The sequence below is a fragment of the Aethalodelphis obliquidens genome, unplaced genomic scaffold (genome assembly GCF_003676395.1).
Source record: "Aethalodelphis obliquidens isolate GAN/ISIS:26980383/991018 unplaced genomic scaffold, ASM367639v1 scaffold39, whole genome shotgun sequence".
In the NCBI taxonomy this organism is placed as follows: domain Eukaryota; kingdom Metazoa; phylum Chordata; class Mammalia; order Artiodactyla; family Delphinidae; genus Aethalodelphis; species Aethalodelphis obliquidens.
In genome coordinates this window covers 1,679,127-1,699,455 of record NW_020837983.1, presented here as the reverse complement: position 1 = coordinate 1,699,455, position 20,329 = coordinate 1,679,127, and the positions used below count along the sequence as shown (strand labels likewise).

Genomic DNA, 20,329 nt, shown 5'->3' with positions numbered 1-20,329 from the left:
CCTTCATAGAGGTACCTAAAAGATTAAATGAGTTCATTTATATAAAATGTATGACATGCATATAACTTGATATATGTTTCCACCAACACCACCACCATCATCATCATCACAGAAACATCTTTATTACTACCATCGACATCTTATCAGTACCAAGCATAATAACTAGTATATAAAAGGTTCTCAAATGTCAAATTGATTTGAGTTCCTAAAAATACATAATTGTTTCTTTAAACCGGAATGTGCACAGACATCGTATTATTCATTTACATACATGTACATCTCTATAGACAGGAATGTCATTGTCAAGGACTGATTTTTCATACAGTTTTTTTCATTTTATTTAAAGGAAGTGAACAAAAATTTTAAAATTTCAAATTGACTGGTTAGATTAGCAAAAAGTACAATCAGAGACACCACTAGAGGGAGCATTTGTTCAAAGATTGACAACAATAAAGCTGCCATTAATACAGGATTTTTTTGTCTGCTCGTTGAATCATTCAGCTTCTTAAGGATCTTTCCTAAGAAAGAGAAGAGATAGAATTCCTTGATACTAGTTTTAAGAAATTGAAGACGTAAAAATATTCTCAGGATTTTAGAGAGAAGCTCATTCTTCCCACTCTCCAAGGAGAGTAAAGGCCCATCAGTTCTTTTGTCCCTGCTGAAAATAAAGTTACCTGTGTCTTTGCTCCCGTGCTATATAGGACAGCGGTCCTTCCCATGGCAGCAGCACTTGGTATGCAGAAGAAAAATGAAGGAATCACATTGCTGAGGCCATGGGCCAAAAGTTCCTACAGGAATGATAATAGGAGAATATATCATTTCCTAATCACAATCAACTTTTAGAGACCACAGGTAAAACTTGTCATGGAATGAAACTTATTCTGTATTCTATTTATGTTCTCTCCACTGGTCGTAATTTAACCATTATTTTAAGAAGAGCTAACATTTACTGAGTGCTTACAATGAGCCAGAAACTGTTCTAAGCACTTCATTGTTTAATCCTTATAACAATAACAACTTTATAGGGAAGTACACGGTATTTATTGTATCGGTTGCCAATTTCTCCTCTTTCAGGACATTAGAATCAAGGTTTTGTTCCCACCACTCCACCAATGACTTCCACAGTGCTAAATCCAATGGTTAATTCCTACCCTACCTGGCCTAAAATTAGCATTTGACACAGTCGCTCACTTCCTCCTCCTTAAAGGCTCCTTCTAGGACCTCTCACCCTCCTGGTTTTCTCCTACCTCCCTGGTCACCACTTCTCAGTCTCCTTTGTGGTTCCTTCTCATCTAACCAATCACAGGTATTGGACCACTTCCCTCTCTAATCTTAGCTACCCAAATACACGTTGACAGCCCCCAAATTTATATCTCTAGCCTAGACCACTCTTCTGAATTTCAGACTGACATAGCCACTCAGCATTTTCATTTGGATGGTTAACAGGTATCTCAAACTTACCTAATCAGTCTATGCTCTATATATTCCCACCCTGGTTCTCCCACATCCTTCCCTGTCTCAAGCTCCAGTTGCTTGGGCCAAAAGCTTTAGAGATAGTCTTGACTACCCCTTTTCCCAGATGGTGTCCACATCCAATGCAGAATTTGTCCCTTTCTCATCTCCTTCACTGCTACATCCTGGTCCAAGTCATCAAGTGTCATTTGGATTATTGCAAAAGCCTCCTAATATTTTCCTGCTTCTGCTGTTGCCAGTAAATAATACAGACAAAAATCCCTGCCCTCACAGACTGGAGTTCTAATGAGGAAATGCTGACAATAAACAAGATGAATATGGAAAGTAAAGCAGAGAAGGGAGTGGAAAATTTTGGAATTTAGGATTTTAGCTTACCAAGGAAGGACTCCCTGAGAAGGGAACATTTGAATAAAGGAGGCATGCAGCTACCTGAGGGTACAAAATTCCTGGAAACGGGGACAGCAAGTACAAATGTCCTGAGCTAGAAACATGACTAGTGAACTCAAGGAAAAACAAGGCAGTAAGTGTGGCTAGAACTATAAAAGAAATATGAGATCATAGAGGAAAGGGGATGGTGACAAGGTCAAGTATGGCCTTGTAAGCCTTGGTAATAGGCTTTTAATCTGAGTACTATGGGAAGCCACTGGGAGGTTTTGAGATGAGGAAAGACATGGTCTGCATTATGTACCATTGTATCCCTTGTTCCTAGGCCAGTACCTGGTAAATAGTAGGGTTCAATACACATCTGTTGAATGAATAAATCTGCTTTTTTACAGATGACAAAACTGGGGCACAGAAACAATTTCAGAGTGAGATTTAGATATAGGTACTTTGGCATTCTAACCACTATTCCATAGCTATCTCTGCAGGCCTGTGCAGAAATGTAGGGCCACAGGGCTTGAGACAAGACACTAGCAGAGGTAGATTCAGAAACATGCTCAATAAAATCTTCATCCTTTGGTATTCTAAGAATAGACCCTTGCAACCTTTAGTTTTTTACTAAGAAGAGTAATATTAGTGTTCTTTGTATTTTGAAATCCAAAATTTTTAAGTCAGCATGCAATGATAAATATATTTAGATTCTCTCCTAAAACCAAATCATCAAGATGCCCCTCTCTAAAAAACAGAGTGTACCATAACCAATCCACGAAAGTCAGATTTTCACCTTTCTATGAATGACTTAGATATTTTCTTTTGTTTTCTTCTACCCATTTGTGTTATACACTTAGGAAAGTTGTATTTTTCATAAGTTCAACATTTTCAGGATCTGGGAGTACACCGTACAGTGATACAATAGCTATGGAGAGGTGTGGAGAGGGGTTGGGGTGTACTCCACCTGGTTGTCATCAACTGAATATTTGAATTTTTTGGCAGATCCTTGAGCAAGAGCCAGTGAGGCCACATAGCCTACAAGTGCCACTCCAAAAGCTTCAGTGATTACTGCAGAGAGGATGTTCATTGGGGGAGCTCTAGGTGGAGGAATTCTGTTGAAAGAAAGACCATATTGAACTCATCAACTTTCATGTTATTTCTGTAACAACTTGCAGTGAATTCAACTATGGCAATGACTCTGAAGTTTACATAGAATATATGAAATATCACTGAGAAAACCAAGCAATCTTACCCTTAGAAGCCTTTTGTTTTCAACATTATTTAGCAGAAAAGCAAAATCACAAAGAACACCACAAGGACAGCTCCATGCGTCTAACTGGCATTCACTCCCAGAGAATTCAGGTTATAGCACAGAAAATTTGACTCAACAAAAATTTCCTGTATCAGAACAAAAACAAATCTGGAGCATTCTTTCATTGAATCTTCCTAAACTTTTATTTGGCTGGCATTAGAAACTGTATTTCCTGCCTTGAATACTGCAGTGCTGTATCCAAACATTAGTTTACTGTGAGCTACGATTCTTGAGCTAATCCTTAAATTTTCCATTGAGTTTATAATCTTAATTATGTTTTTTAACATGATTCTTTCACAGTACACTTAACTATTGTTAAAAAAGAGACAACAGGCCCACAATGGAGTCACTTGTGCTAAGCCCCATTTAAGCAAACTAAGAATTTAAGCAAACTACCTAATTTAACTGCAGTTTCAGCCTTTCCCAGGAATGTAACCTTAGCCAGTCAATTTAGAATTACCTGGTCAGCACTAGGGAGGTAATTTGCCCTTCTGTCCCACATAGGAAAGTGACCTTGCCTGAAACAATCCACTCTTTGTTAGAAACTTCCTTTTTCTGCTCTTCCCCTTCTGACTATAAAAGCCTTTCATTTTGTACAGCTCTTCAGGGCTCCTTTCGATTTGCTAGATGGGTTGCTGCTCAATTAAGGAATTGTTGAACAAAGTCAATAAGACCTCTAAATGTACTCAGTTGAATTTTGTTTTTTGACTCTATGTATCACATGTTAAGAAAAATATCTATAAAGTGTCCAGTTACATTCTGTTGCAAAATACAGGACCACAGTTAGCTGTTTCTCAGTTTTAAATAACTGTTTAAAATATTTCTTCCAACTAATACACAGTCATTGTCTTTTGGAAAACCACTTGAGCCCAGTGTTATTGTTTATTTATCCCTGATGATGCTTTGTGACACTTACTTCCCCTCTTTAAAAAAAACCCTCTGGGGCAAAAGTAGAAGAAAAAGGTAAATTAATTCATGCTGATTTAATACTGAGCATGTAAATTGAATGCTCAGCACTTTCATGTTAGCAGTTTTATTTAATTCTCCCCACAATCTCCAGACCAAGTACCACTAATGCAATGTATAGAGGAGAAAACATTTTGAGAAATGTATCTAAATCACAAAATGAATTCAACCTCAGCTCCATTTCTTATTAATGCCATGTTTTTCCTATGATTCTTTAAGAAGATGGGTCTGGAAAGGTTACTCAAAATAAAGAAGAATTAGACTGCATGGAGGAGAGGCATATTTTTTTTTACCCACTCCCTCAAGTTTATCCCCAAGTCAAATTGATTTGTACCATTACAAGCCCTAAGATATATGATACATAAAAGTGTTACCATTTCAAACTATAAGAACTTTTGTTTCATAAAAAATTGAGCTTGCCTAATTATTAATAATGATAAACTAAGCTAGAGAAAAAAACAATAAACTAAATTTGAAGGTGAAAAGTAGAGAACCCTTTAGAAAACACAAATTGATTCCAATAATCACTATTAGCCTATATCTTTAGCATAAAGGCTAAAGACAGGATTTTTTTAAATTATCTTTTTAATCTATGAGAATTTTTCTACTGTCCCTCCATTTTAATGCAGTTAGAAGCCAAACTTTGGGACTGGAAAATAAAAATATAGAGGACTCAGCAACTCTAACTTTGTCCCAAATTTATAAATATTTGTGTATAATACAGCCCATTAAAAGAGACATCCCCTTTCTCCCCTAAGATGACTTTATTTTCTTTCAGGCTGTATTTGGAACAACATTTTGTCTTTTTAGGGTGAACACTTCTTCTTCTTGTTAATCTTCCTCTTAGTGTCCTGAGGAAGGCTTTAAGACAGGTGGGAAACATGCCCTCGTCTCCACTTCCACCCTCTCTTTCATGATTGTACACCACTCATTCCTATAGGTTTGCTATTTCAGATGATGCTTGTGTATTTTTACTATGTTTTAAGTGAAATAAAAATAGTCATAGGAATATGTGAGTGGAATAGGGAAGACTATATCCTAGAGCATGACTCTAATTTGGAAATTCAAAGTCTTGCTTTCTTTTTCAAATAATATTCATATAATTTCCAAATCTTTTACCTGAAGTGATGCTGTATAAAATAGTTATCAACTTCCTAAGTAATTGATAACCAGTCTAAGAAGTTATTTTTTTCTTTATTGTGAACTGTTTGTTTCTATCATTGTAAAATAGAAATTAATTGGAATTTTGTCCCATAGAGAGCCTTTGAAAGAAATGAAATTCATACCCACCTACCTCCAGTTGCTTCCTCCATCAAAAAACGAAAGAAAGAAAAAAAAAGAAGAAAGAAAGAAGGAAAGAAAGAAAGAAAGAAAGAAAGAAAGAAAGAAAGAAAGAAAGAAAAAAGGAAAGAAAGAAAAAGAAAGAAAGAAAAAAAAAGATTACATTACCCTTTTGGAATATGACCAACTACTTCTAATCCATATGTGTTTTCCATATTGGTACAATAACAAGTAAATGATGCAGCAATAATCTGTGTGGTTCCATTTGAAAAAAGAAAAAGAAAATTATTCCTGGCTTCTCAAACATCTTAAAACTATTTTTAAAAGTAAACATTGTTCATGTGCCCCATGATTTTCTCGAGTAATATAGCAGTGGCACAGATTTTTAAACACTAAGAAGAATTTTAAAAATCAAAAAATCCCTCTGAGATTTGACAGCACTTAATTTGCAGTCTCAAAAATTAAATGGCATTATAATAATACAACTTTTCTTATATCCTTCCCAATTGTGTCTGATTCTGAAGAGGAGCAGAACACAGACTATAGGAGTGTGCGTGTGCATGCGTGCATGCTTGTGTATGTACAGATACCACAATCCAACCTAAATACTTGTCTCTTATAATATGAAGGGATGCTTTATAACACAGAACGTTTTCCCTCCATTGCAGTAACCACCTAAGAGTTTAAGATGTTGCATCAATATTCCTAATGTAGGTTAGTAATCAATTATGATTTACAGTCTCCTTGAATAATTTTGAGTTTTGCTATTTCTTGAAGTAAAATATCCTAGTTAATAATGTGTCAAACTTGATACTTTTGAAATTACCTCCCTGGAGTCTCAGGTGCCTGACCCTCTGTTATATGATATAATGATATATAATAAGTGAAACCAAGTGTTTGCAAATATCCATGATCACTTTTAAAATGTATATTCAGAATTCTGTTCAACATTTGTTTTTACCAGCCATGCCACTTAATGTTTTCCATCCATTTTCACATTCTTTTTTCATTCTTCTGATAATTTAATAGGTGCTGTAAATTTCACATGGTTATCATATCAGTTTGGTATAACTATTTATATACTACACTTTTTTGTTTAAAAGAGACACACTAATTACCCATTTAAAGTATGAATTTACCATATACATGGTCAGAAAAAAGATATAACAAAATCACACTAGCAAAATAAGGAATATCTAACAATGCCTAATAATATTATTTTGTAGGGATTTTTCCTGTGTATTTCTGTTCTCTGTGATGATACTTAACTGAATTTATAGAAGTTTTTAAAACATCGAATAGACTTAAAAAGCAAAAGAGGCTTGAGGATATTTTTTAAAGGCAGCAAAACTCTACAGGTTATACTTTAAACTTTATAAATATTGTGCTATAATTGTATTTTCTACAGAATATAGTAGTAGTTAAAAGTTCAGCTATTAGGTTGGAATCAGAAGTATTAATGTATTCAAAAATTTCTAAGCCAATTAATAAATTTTAATTGCTAATAATTTTCATGAAATATTTATATCAAGTCAGAAAATATTGTGAGCTGTAAAAGAAAATACACCATAGCCACAAGATGCTGGATCCTTATAGAAAATGGAAGAATACATGGTGTTTAATACACAAAAATTAAGTAATCTAAGTCATTAACTTGGTCTTTCAGACAGTGCTTTAGAGGGTTCTAATCTGGTCATCCTCCTACTGTAGCTCTCCCCATAAAATGGGAGTTTTGTAGGGGCAAAGGGAGGTACCCAACTCAAACCTGGACTCCTCTTTCTAGACCACACCCTGAATCGTCAGGAATCTATAATTTCCTGCCTAAATGGCTCCAAGTCTACTTCCAGAATACCTTCCCCAGGTCTATCCTTCCAGTGTAGCCCAAGGAAAGGCCAAGGGACAGTTGTGGGGCAAGGGTATCCACATTTATACTTATGAATCCCACTGTATATGGGATAGAGCTGAAGTAGGAAGAGAAGAGGCAGGCCAAGGGACTGGCTTTCCCCTTGCTGCCACATTCTAGCAGAACCCAAAGGATTAGGAGAATTCTCTATTTTAACCTGACATTCACGGTAATCACTAAGGTATTTTAGTCAAGATAGGAAAATAGAACCTATTTTATTTAACATTTTGATCTATAACTCAAGTATTTGGGCCTGCATTATTATTTTTGCCTTAGGTCTTACATATATTAGGGGCAACACTGTATAAGGAGTACCTTTTATTTTTTGTAAGGATAATTCTTACAATTTTTGTATTGAATGAACAACTGTCTTATTCAGTGTTTTATTCAGTATTGAATAAAAAGAGTTAAGACTCTTCTTCCCCAAGGTTATTTTCAATTTCTGGTTTCATGAAACATATAATCAAGCTTCCCAGGATATAATAAGCATTCCTTAATACCTATAGGACTTTGGAATAAAATATGTTTCACAGTTGTCTCCATGAAAACTACTAATAACCATAGTACCCTCCACTTGTCTGGCTTATTTGAAATACACACACATATACAAGCACACACACATTATATAGATTACATATGTTATATGTATCTCTACAAATTATACAAGGCCTAATTATGGAGAGAAGCCATCCATCTTAGTTATGCAGAAAAAAAAGTCATATCCCTCAGAGACAGTTGCCAATGTGCTAGCCTTATACTATACCATTTCAACAGTATGAAGGGATATTTCAATAGGTGAAATTATTTAGGCACCACTTGTCAAATACATGTATATAACCCAAAGACCATTAAAAAGCTAAAACCAATTAATAATAAGTAAGTTAGTAGACTGTGGTTGGCTTAACATTTCAATGTAATGCTTTGTTTAGTTAAGAGTTCCCATTAGAGGCACTTAAAATTTCAAAATGTAGTTTTTAATGCGATAAGTCTTAGGAGCAAAGTACGGTTTGTTGCTTTGCCAAGTACAACAACAACAACAAAATCTTAGAGAATCAGCCCTGGCTAGTGAAAATCATGAGTATCCTTTAATAAAGCAAAATTGGGTCAATAAAAACAGTGTCAATAAATTTATCAATCATTAACGGACATTTGTCAGTTGATAATATTTCTATGCATCATACCATACAAATAACATATCAATAGGATGTGGTATCACTTCTTGTTGCTTTAGGAAAATCATGCCAGAGATATTTTGGGTCTCATCCTTAGAAATGTCTCCTTATTTAAAATCTTAAGCTACATGTTTTCTTATTTACCTAAAAAAATTACAGGCATCTGTGAAAATTGAAAACGCGTGTGCCTCCTTTTTAAAATTATTGACTCAACATATTTCCTGTCTTTACATTAATGTATAGCCACACAAATTAGCCCTGCTTTAATGAGAGACAGGATTAGCTGTGGCTTACTTTAGACAATAATGTGAGCCTCTGCAGGTTACCCACAGCAACTGCAAACATTGCAGGGCAGAATGCTAAATGTTGATTCATACTTACCAAGACTAAGTCAATAGGAAGAACAATTTTAATTTTCCTTTTAAATTGTTCATTCAGCTCTTTAACCAGAACAAGCACCACGATGCTCAGCAAGGATAAGAGCAGTGCTTCCAGTCGCACAGACTTGATGTTTTCAAAGACATATGCATAGATCTACAGTAATGAGGAAAAATACAAACAAAATTCAGGATCACCCACAATATATCAAAACTAAAATCTGGCCCCCAAATGAACTCAGTGATGTTTTGCAAAAGTAGCTGAAGGGGTGGGAAGTGAAAGGTGGGGCATAGAAGGGTAGTCAGTGCTGATATAGAGCAAGCTATAATTCATTTGCATGTAGAAAATTGCTTTGCCCTTGATTCTTCCACCAAACTCAGTGTTTGTTCCTTCCTACATAAGGACACTACTACACTTCCAGCTCCTCCCCAGACACTTATAGGCAGAGATGCTAAAACTCATTAGCTACATGCAGATTCATGATTAAGAGCAAGTGAGGGGACTATAGGCTCCCTTGAACCCCACCACTCTTCTTCAAACCTCAGAATCAAAATACACACATACTTTAAATATCAATGGATATATCTGGAAGCTAATAGCTCTGTGTAAGGAGATATTTGTGTTAATCTGTATCTTCCAAATTTTCTCTTACAAAGATGTATGACTTGTATAATTTTAAGGTTTCACATAGGCCTTAAATGCTTACCTTCAAAATGTCTCAACTCCTCCTTTTCTTCGAATATGTTAAATCTGATTTTTATAAACTCATTTCTATTCATCCACAGCTGATTTATTAAGTCTAGTTTCAAGTGATAAAAACTAGTTTTTACTTTAGCATACAGACAATTCTTATAGTAGCCCAACTTGTTGGTGTTCTTTGCCCTCTCTTTTTAGTATCTCAAAGATAATTTGACCACAACTAAAAATATTGGATTAAAATACTATGTAGACAACATATCAAAAGAATTTATATAGACTATGTTCCTCAGCATCTCCTAAAATTCTGCTCAGTAGGTTTCCTCATTGAACCCATCTGATCCAGGGATCAGGAACACACCTGGTGTAAATGAGGTACATCAGGCTATCTAACATGGATTCTATATATTGAATATTATCATTAACACTGTAACTGTTTCAAACAAACAAAGAAAATATACTCAGTTAACATGGAGCCTTGTTGGGTGAACGGGATCGGGGTAATGTAGAATCCAGAATCTCCTTTGTCCACACAGTTAGAAAAAGTTGGTTGTGTAATCAAATACATTAAGGAATAATTGGGGGTCAGATAGCTTTACTTGTTACCCTTTTCACAGCATTCTAGTATTCCACACTACTTGGAAAGAAAATCAGGTACTACAATATCATGGTTATCTGAGATGCAGACAATATTTTTCCTCTCTGCCTAAGCTGTGGATAATAACTGTTCCCAGAACTCCTACAGCAAGTGAAGAAGCAGGTTCCATTTCTCATAGTTACCCCTTACTCAAAGCCCAGGACAAAAATCCAAAATGCTACTCAAAGAAATATATTCTATAGCGGATGGAGTCAGAGGGATGTCAAGAAAATTTGGTCTAAATACACAGCTTTCTGATGATTTATTATGATCCAAAGATAAAATTGAGACTATCATTCAGATGATTTGCCAAGAATAAAACAAGCATCCAAACGTTTCAAAACATTTAGAGGCTAATTCCTTCTGTTTTATCCATGGTATTAAAAGTATGCCATGACAGTGCCTGTATAAGAAATCAGAGAAATGTGAAAAACTCGCAAGCCATACCAAATTTGCTGTAATGTGTATTTCGAGAACATGTGTTTGCAGTAATAAAAATGGCCACCCCAGAATGAAAGGAATGAGAAACTCTCCCCCAGGGTTTTTATTGTCTGTCTGAATTAAACTACAATTTGTAGAGCAAATTACGTCTCACAAGATGCTCCAGAAGAAGATGGGGATGGGCAGAGGCTTGTTACAACCAGCACGAAGAACAATAGAAAAATAGGCTGATGAGGAGTTATACTAATGACTATCATGTGGACCCACACGGAGAAATCACAGCTAAAGATGGCTTCTAGGAGATTGGTGGCATTTGGAGATAGAAATAGGGACAGGGACAGGCATGTGCAAACACACACACATGCACACATTTACACATGCTCATTTAATATAGGTCTAGGCCTCCTAAACACACATTGACATTTCTCATTTCTAGTATAAATCAAGTCATTTGGGTATGTTATCACACGCTACACTTCAGTAGATAAAAATTCCTATTGAAGATCAGCATTCATTTCCCAGACCTCAGAGAAGCAATCATAGTTTATATGTGTATAGATAAATAAGTAAACTATTTCATTAGAACTGACCAATCTGTTTTATAAAATAGGAGTTTAGCTCAGTTTGAGACTATAATATTAGTAATTCTTTAAACTGGCCATTTAATATAACTTGACATAAAATGAAAAATATCAGTATATATAAACAAATGCATTTTGAGATATTTCAAAGAATGAAAATGCCTATCCAACATATACATATATTATTTTTTATAATTTTCTTTACAGAGGAGACTTTTCTGAAGCACTTCATGTACATTTACACACACAAACACATTCATATATACACACCACTACTTATATAATGTGTTTTTATCTGATTTGGACATTCTTAATACATTTTTTTTTTTCACTGATGGATTCTCAACTCCTAGAATAGTGTCTGGCAGACAGCAGGCACTCAATAAACACTGTTGAATGAATAAAAGATTTGGTCTAACATAGTAATAGTAACAATAAATCTGTAAATAGGAGTAGATGTTACCCTGAATAAGCAGAATGATGGAAGAACTCACACTCCTCTTTTCTCACTATCAATACTTAGCTATATCATATTAAGGGGATTTGTAGTTATCATTTATTCATTCACTCAACATATTTTTTTCATGTTCATTCTGTTTATATTTTTTAAATTTTTATTTTATATTAGAGTATAGTTGATTAACAATGTTGTTAGTTTCAGATGTACAGCAAACTGATTCAGTTATACATATGCATGTATCTATTCTTTTTAAAATTCATTTCCCATTTAGGTTATTACAGAATATTAAGCAGCATTCCCTATGCTATACAGTAGGTCCCTGTTGGTTATCAATTTTAAATATAGCAGTGTGTATAAGTCAATCCCAAACTCCCAATCTATGCCTCCCCCTCTACCTTCCCCACTGATAACCCTAAGTTCATTCTCTAATCTGTATGTTTCTGTTCTGTAAATAAGTTCATTTGTATCATTCCACATATAAGTTGTATCATATGATACTTGTCTTTCTCTGTGAGACTTACTACACTTAGTATGATAATCTCCAGGTATATCCATGTTGAGGCAAATGGCACTATTTCATTTTTTTTAATGGCTGAGTGATATTCCATTGTACATGTGTACCACATCTTCTTTATCTTTTCCTCTATATATGGACTTTTAGGTGGCTTGCATGTCTTGGCTATTGTAAATACTGCAATGAATATTGGGGCACATGTATCTTTGTGAACTATGGTTTTCTCTGGATATATGCCCAGGAGTGGGATTGCTGACTTATATGGTAACTCTATTTTTAGTATTTTGTATGTTTTTTTAACATCTTTATTGGAGTATAATTGCTTTACAATGGTATGTTAGTTTCTGCATTATAACAAAGTGAATCAGTTATACATATACATATGTTCCCATATCTCTTCCCTCTTCCGTCTCCCTCCCTCCCACCCTCCCTATCCCACCCCTCTAGGTGGTCACAAAGCACCAAGTTGATCTCCCTCTGCCATGCGGCTGCTTCCCACTAGCTATCTATTTTATGTTTGGTAGTGTATATATGTCCATGCCACTCTCTCACGTTGTCACAGCTTACCCCTCCCCCTTCTCATATCCTCAAGTCCATTCTGTAGTAGGTCTGTGTCTTTATTCCTGTCTTACCCCTAGGTTCCTCATGACCTTTTTTTTTTTTTCCCTTAGATTCCATATATATGTGTTAGCATACGGTATTTGTTTTTCTCTTTCTGACTTACTTCACTCTGTATAGTAGACTCTAGGTCCATCCACCTCACTATAAATAGCTCAATTTTGTTTCTTTTTATGGCTGAGTAATATTCCATTGTATATATGTGCAACATCTTCTTTATCCATTCATCTGATAATGGACACTTAGGTTGCTTCCATCTCCTAGCTATTGTAAATAGAGCTGAAATGAACATTTTGGTACATGACTCTTTTTGAATTTTGGTTTTCTCAGGGTATATGCCCGGTAGTGGGATTGCTGGGTCATATGGTAGTTCTACTTGTAGTTTTTTAAGGAACCTCCATACTGTTCTCCATAGTGGCTGTATCAATTTACATTCCCACCAACAGTGTAGGAGGGTACTCTTTTTCCCACACCCTCTCCAGCATTTTTTGGTTGTAAATTTTTTTATGGTGACCATTCTGACTGGTGAGAGGTAATACCACATTGTAGTTTTGATTTGCATTTCTCTAATAATTAGTGATGTTGAGCAACTTTTCATGTGCTTTTTAGCCATCTGTATATGTTCTTTGGAGAAACATCTGCTTAGATCTGCTCATTTTTTGATTGGGCTCTTTGCTTTTTTGATATTGAGCTGCATGAGCTCTTTGTATATTTTGGAGATTAATCCCTTGTCAGTCTCATTCTTTGCAAATATTTTCTCCCATTCTGTAGGTTGTCTTTTCATTTTTTTATGGTTTCCTTTGCTGTGCAAAAGTTTTTGAGTTTAATTAGATCCCATTTGTTTATTTTTGTTTTCATTTCCATTACTCTAGGAGACGGATCCAAAAGATATTGCAGCAATTTATATCAAAGAGTGTTCTGCCTATGTTTTCCTCTAAGAGTTTTGTAATATACGGTCTTACATTTAGGTCTTTAATCCATTTGGGATATTTTTATGTATGCTGTTAAAGAATATTCTAATTGCATTTTTTTTACATGCAGCTGTCCAGTTTTCCAAACACCACTTATTGAAGAGACTGTCTTTCCTCTATTGTAGGGTCTTGCCTCATTTGTTGTAGATTAATTGACCATAGGTGCATGGGTATATCTCTGGGATTTCTATCCTGTTCCATTGATCTATATTTCTGTTTTTGTGCCACTACCATACTATTTTGATGATGTAACTTTGTAGTAGAGTCTGAAGTCAGGGAGTTTGACTCCAACAGCTCCAGTTTTCTTTCTCAAGATTGCTTTGGCTATTCATGGTCTTTATGTTTCCATACAAATAGTAAAGTTTTTTGTTCTAGTACTGTGAAAAATGCCCTTGGTAATTTTATAGGAATTACATTGAATCTGTAGATAGCCTTGAGTAGTATAGTCATTTTGACAATATTGATTCTTCTAATCAAAGAACATAGTATATCTCTCCATCTGTTTGTGTCATCTTCGATTTCCTTCACCAGCATCTCAAAGTTTTGGAGTACAGGTCTTTTGCCTCCTTAGGTAGATTTATTTCTAGGTATCTTATTCTTTTTAATATGATGGTAAATCGGATCATTTCTTTAATTTCTCTTTCTGATCTTTCATTGCCAGTGTATAGAAATGCAACAAATTTATGTGTATTAATTTTGTATCCTGCAAATTTACTTTACTCATTGATGAGCTCTAGGAGATTTCTGGTAGCATTTTTAGGATTTTCTATGTATAGTATCATGTCATCTGCAAACAGTGACAGTTTTACTTCTTCTTTTCCAAATTAGATTCCTTTTATTTCTTTTTCTTTGCTGATTGCCATGGCTAGGACTTCCAAAACTATGTTGAATAAAAGTGGCAAGAGTGAACATCCTTGTCTTGTTCCTGATCTTAGAGGAAATGCTTTTAGCTTTTCACTATTGAGTATGATGTTAGCTGTGGGTTGGTCATATATGGTCTTTATTATTTTGAGGTATGTTTCCTCTATGCACACTTTCTGGAAAGCTTTTATCATAAATCGCTGTTGAATTTTGTCAAAAGCTTTTTCTGCATCTACTGAGATGATCATATAGTTTTTATTCTTCACTGTGTTGATGTGGTGTATCACATTGATTGATTTGTGTGTATTGAAGAATACTTGTATCCCTGGGATAAATCACACTCGATCTTGGTGTATGATCCTTTTAATGTATTGTTGGATTCAGATTGCTAGTTTTTTGTTGAGGATTTTTCTATCTATGTTCATCAGTGCTATTGACGTGAAAATTTCTTTTCTTATGGTATCTTTGCCTGATTTTGGTGTCAGGGTTATGTTGGTATCATAGAATGAGTTTGGAAGTGTTCCAAGCACTGCAATTTTTTGGAATAGTTTCAGAATGATAGGTGTTAACTCTTCTCTAAATGTTTGATAGAATTTTCCTGTGAAGCCATCTGGTCCTGGACTTTTGTTTTTTTGGAGTTTTTTAATCACAGTTTCAATATGAGTACTTGTGATTGGTCTGTTCATATTTTCTATTTCTTCCTGGTTCAGTCTTGGAAGTTTGTATCTTTTTAAGAATTTGTCTATTTCTTCTATGTTTTCCACTTTATTGGAATATAGTTGCTTGTAGTAGTCTATAATGATCCTTTGTATTTCTGTGGTGTCCATTACAACTTCTTTTTCATTTATAATTTTATTGATTTGAGCCCTCTCCCTTTTTACTTGAGGAGTGTGGTTAAGGTTTACCATTTTTGTTTATCTTTTCAAATAACCTGCTTATAGTTTCATTGATCTTTTCTATTGTTTTTTTCATCTCTATTTCATTAATTTCTGCTCTGATCTTTATGATTTCTTTCCTTCTACTAACTCTGGGTTTTGTTTGTTCCTCTTTCTCTGGTTGCTTTAGGTGTAAGGTTAGGTTGTTTATTTCAGATTTTTCTTGTTTCTTGAGGTAAGATTGTATTGCTGTAAACTTCCCTCTTAGAGCTGCTTTTGTGAAGATGATGGTGGGGCAGAACACAGAGTTCATGTCTCCCCACAACCAGGGCACCCACCAGACAATTTTGGGGGACCTCGGTGCCCAAAGAGATGGGAGGAACCCCCGAGTGACCAAATAGGATGTGGGGGGAGTGAGGGGGAAGAAGTGGGCCCCTTCCTAAGCCCCGGCCCCACACAGTGAAAACCTTTTCTGGCTTTTTTTTGTTTTTTCTCCTCTTTTTCACTATTGTGGTTCTGTTTTACCTTCCAATTGTTGTTTCATCTGTATTTTTATTTTTTATCTTTCTAACATATCTGTTATTTTTCTAATCTTATTTTATTTTTTACTCTTTGCTATTTTCTGCTCCTTTTTTTCATTTTTTCTCAACCCTGCATGGCTTGAGGGATCTTGGGATGTGAGCTGAGGGTTGGGCCAGAGCTCCTGCAGTGAGAGCTCTGAGTCTGAACCATTGGACTAACAGAGAACCTCAGACCACAGGGAATATTCATCACAGTGAGGTCTCCTGGAGATCCTCATCTTAGCACTGAGATCCAGCTCTACCCAACAGTCTACAAACTCCAGTGCTGGATGCCTCAGGCCAAACAACCAGTAAGACAGGAACACAATCCAACCAATCAATAAAAAAATGAGATGACAAAAAATATGTCACAGATGAAGGAGCAAGGTAAAAACGTACAAGACCAAATAAATGAAGAGGAAATGGGCAACCTTCCTGAAAAAGAATTCAGAGTAATGATAGTAAACATGATCCAGAACCTCAGAAATAGAATGGAGGTATGGATTAAGAAAATAAAAGAAATGTTTAACAAAGATTTAGAAGAACAAAAGAACAAACAAACAGAGGCAAACAACACAATAAATGAAATGAAAACTACACTAGAAGGAATCAATAACAGAATAACTGAGGGAGAAGATCAAATAAATGAGCTGGAAGACAGAATGGTGTAAATAACTGCTGAGGAACAGAATAAAGAAAAAAGAATGAAAAGAATTGAAGACAATCTCAGAGACTTCTGGGACAACAGTAAGCTAACCAAAATTCGAATTATAGGGGTCCCAGAAGAAGAAGAGAAAAAGAAACGGTATGAGAAAATTTTTGAAGGGATTATAGTGGAAAACTTCCCTAACGTGGGAAAGGAAATAAGACCAGGTACTGCAGTGATTCCCATACAGGAAAAACCCTAGGAGAAACACACCAAAACACACATTAATCAAACTAACAAAAATTAAATTCAAAGAAAAATATTAAAAGCAGCAAGGGAAAAGCAAAAAATAACGTATAAAGGAATCCCCATAAGGTTATAAGCTGATTTTTCAGCAGAAACTCTGCAGGCCAGAAGGGAGTGGCAGGGTACACTTAAAGTGATGAAAGAGAAAAAACTACAGCCAAGATTACTCTGTCCAGCAAGGATCTCATTGTGATTTGATGGAGAAATCAAAAGCTTTACAGACAAGCAGAAAGTAAGAGAATTCAGCATCACCAAACCAGCTTTATAACAAATGCTAAAGGAACTTCTCTAGGCAGGAAACACTAGAGAAGAAAAAAACACCAAAAAAGAGACCCAAAACAATTAAGAAAATGGTAATAGGAACATGTATATTGATAATAACCTTGAATGTAAATGGATTAAATGCTCTAACAAAAAGACACGGACTGGCTGAATGGATACAAAAACAAGATCCATATTGATGCTGCTTATAAGAGACCAATTTCAGACATAGGAACACATACAGACTCAAAGTGAGGGGATGGAAAAAGATATTCCATGCAAATGGAAATCAAAAGAAAGCTGGAGTAGCAATATTCATATCAGACAAAATAGACACTAACATATTGTTACAAGAGACAAGGAAGGACACTACATAATGAGCAAGGGGTCAATCCAAGAAGAAGTTATAAAAAATATAAATATTTATGCACCAAACATAGGAGCACCTCAGTACATAAGGCAAATTCTAACAACCATAAGAAGGGAAATTGACAAAAACACAATAATAGTAGGGGACTTTAACTCCCCACTTACACCAATGGACAGATCATCCACACAGAAACAAATGAGGAAACACAAGCTTTAAATGACACAATAGAACAGATAGATTTAACTAATATCTATAGGACATTCCACCCGAAGGTGGCAGAATACACTTTCTTCTCAAGACCACATGGAACATTCTCCAGGGTAGATCACACCTTGGGTCACAAATCAAGCCTCAGAAAATTTAAGAAAATTGAAATTGTATCAAGCATCTTTTCTGACCACATGCTGTGAGACTGGCAATCAATTACCAGAAAAAAACAAATGTAGAAAACACAAATACATGGAGGCTGAAGAGTGCACTACTAAATAACCAAGAGATCACTGAAGAAATCAAAGAAGAATTTAAAAAAATACATGGAAACAAATGACAACAAAAACAAGACAACCCAAAACCTATGTAATGCAACAAAAGCAGTTCTAAGAAGTTTATATCAATTCAATCTCACCTCAAGAAACAAGAAAAATTTCAAACAGTCTAACCTTACACCTAAAGCAACTAGAGAACAAAGAAGAAAACCCAAAATCAGTAGAAGGAAAGAAATCATAAAGATCAGAACAGAAATAAATGAAATAGAAATGAAGAAAACAATATCATAGATAAAATTAAAAGCGGGTTTTATGAGAAGATAAACAAAACTGATAAACCTTTAGCCACATTCATCAAGAAAAACAAACAGACAGGACTCAAATCAATAAAATTAGAAATGGAAAAGGAGAAATTACAACAGACACCACAGAAATAGAAAGGATCATAAGAAACTACTACAAACAACTATATACAAATAAAATGGACAACCTGGAAGAAATGGACAAATTCTTGGAAAGGTACAATTTTCCAAGACTGAAACAGGAATAATTAGAAAATATAAACAGACCTATCACAAGTATTGAAATTGAAACTATTGAAATTAAATAGTTGAAATTATTGAAATTAAAAGTCTTCCAACAGGGTTTCCCTGGTGGCGCAGTGGTTGAGAGTCTGCCTGCTGATGCAGGGGACACGGGTTCGTGCCCCGGTCCGGGAGGATCCCACGTGCCGCGGAGTGGCTGGGCCCGTGAGCCATGGCCGCGGAGCCTGCACGTCCGGAGCCTGTGCTCCGCAACCCGAGAGGCCACAGCGGTGAGAGGCCCGCGTACTGCAAAAACAAAAAAAAAACAAAACAAAAAAAAAAGTCTTCCAACAAACAAAAGTCCAGGACCACGTGACTTCACAGGTGAATTCTATCAAACATTTAGAGAAGAGGTAACACCTATCCTCCTCAAACTCTTCCAAAAAAATTGCAGAGGGAGGAACACTTAAAAGTTCTTTCTATAAAGCTACCACCACACTGATACCAAAACCAGACAAAGATATCACAAAAAAAGAAAATTAGAGACTAGTAACACTGATGAATATAGATGCAAAAATCCTGAACAAAGTATGAACAAACAAAATCCAACAACACAGTAAAAGGATCATAGACCATGATGGAGTGGGGTTTATCCCAGGAATGCAAGGATTCTTCAATATACACAAATTAATCAATGTGATACATCATATTAACAAAATGAAGAATAAAAACCATATGATCATCTCAATAGATGCAGAAAAAGCTTTTGACAAAATTAAACACCCATTTATGATGAAAACTCTCCAGAAAATGGACATAGAGGGAACCTATCTCAACATAATAAAGGCCCTACATGACAAACCCACAGCAAATATCATTCTCAATGGTGAAAAACTGAAAGTATTTCCTCTAAGATCAGGAACAAGTCAAGGGTATCCACTCTCATCACTATTACTCAATATAGTTTTGGAAGTCCTAGCCATGGCAATTGGAGAAGAAAAAGAAATAAAGGAATACAATTTGGAAAAGAAGAAGTAAAACTGTCACTGTTTGCAGATGACAGGATACTATACATAGATAATCTTAAAGATGCCACAAGAAAACTAATACTAATAGAGCTAATCAACAAATTTGGTAAGGTTGCAGGATACAAAATTAATGCACAGAAATCTCTCACATTCCTATACTAATAATGAAAAATCAGAAAGATAAATTAAGGAACAATCATATTTACCTTCACAACAAAAAGAATAAAATACTTAGGAATAAACCTACATAAGGAGACAAAAGACCTGTATGCAGAAAACTATAAAACACTGATGAAAGAAATCAAAATGACACAAACAGGTGGAGAAATATACCATGTTCTTGGTTTGGAAGAATCAATATTGTGAAAATGACTATACTACCCAAAGCAATCTACAGATTCAGTGCAATCCCTATCAAACAACCAATGTCATTCTTCACAGAATTAGAGCAAAAAATTTCACGATTTATATGGAAACACAAAAGACCCCAAATAGCCAAAGCAATCTTGAGAAAAAAAAAAAAACAGAGCTAGAGGAATCAGGCTCCCCAACTTCAAACTATACTACAAATCTATAGTAATCAAGACAGTATAGTACTGGCACAAAAACAGAAATATAGATCAATGGAACAGGATAGA

General features: G+C 35.2%; 1 protein-coding gene across 1 annotated transcript in view; it reads right to left on the bottom strand.

The window, feature by feature from the left end:
- The window catches only part of SLC26A7 (solute carrier family 26 member 7), a 180,384-nt gene that overhangs the window by 61,307 nt on the left and 98,748 nt on the right, over positions 1–20,329 (bottom strand). Inside the window, exons 5-8 of the mRNA XM_027131385.1 lie at positions 8,861–9,013; positions 5,573–5,655; positions 2,810–2,957; positions 675–788 (exon numbers count right to left, since the gene is read on the bottom strand). Of these exons, the coding sequence (XP_026987186.1) occupies positions 675–788; positions 2,810–2,957; positions 5,573–5,655; positions 8,861–9,013 (498 nt within the window). The remainder of the gene's footprint in view (positions 1–674; positions 789–2,809; positions 2,958–5,572; positions 5,656–8,860; positions 9,014–20,329) is intronic.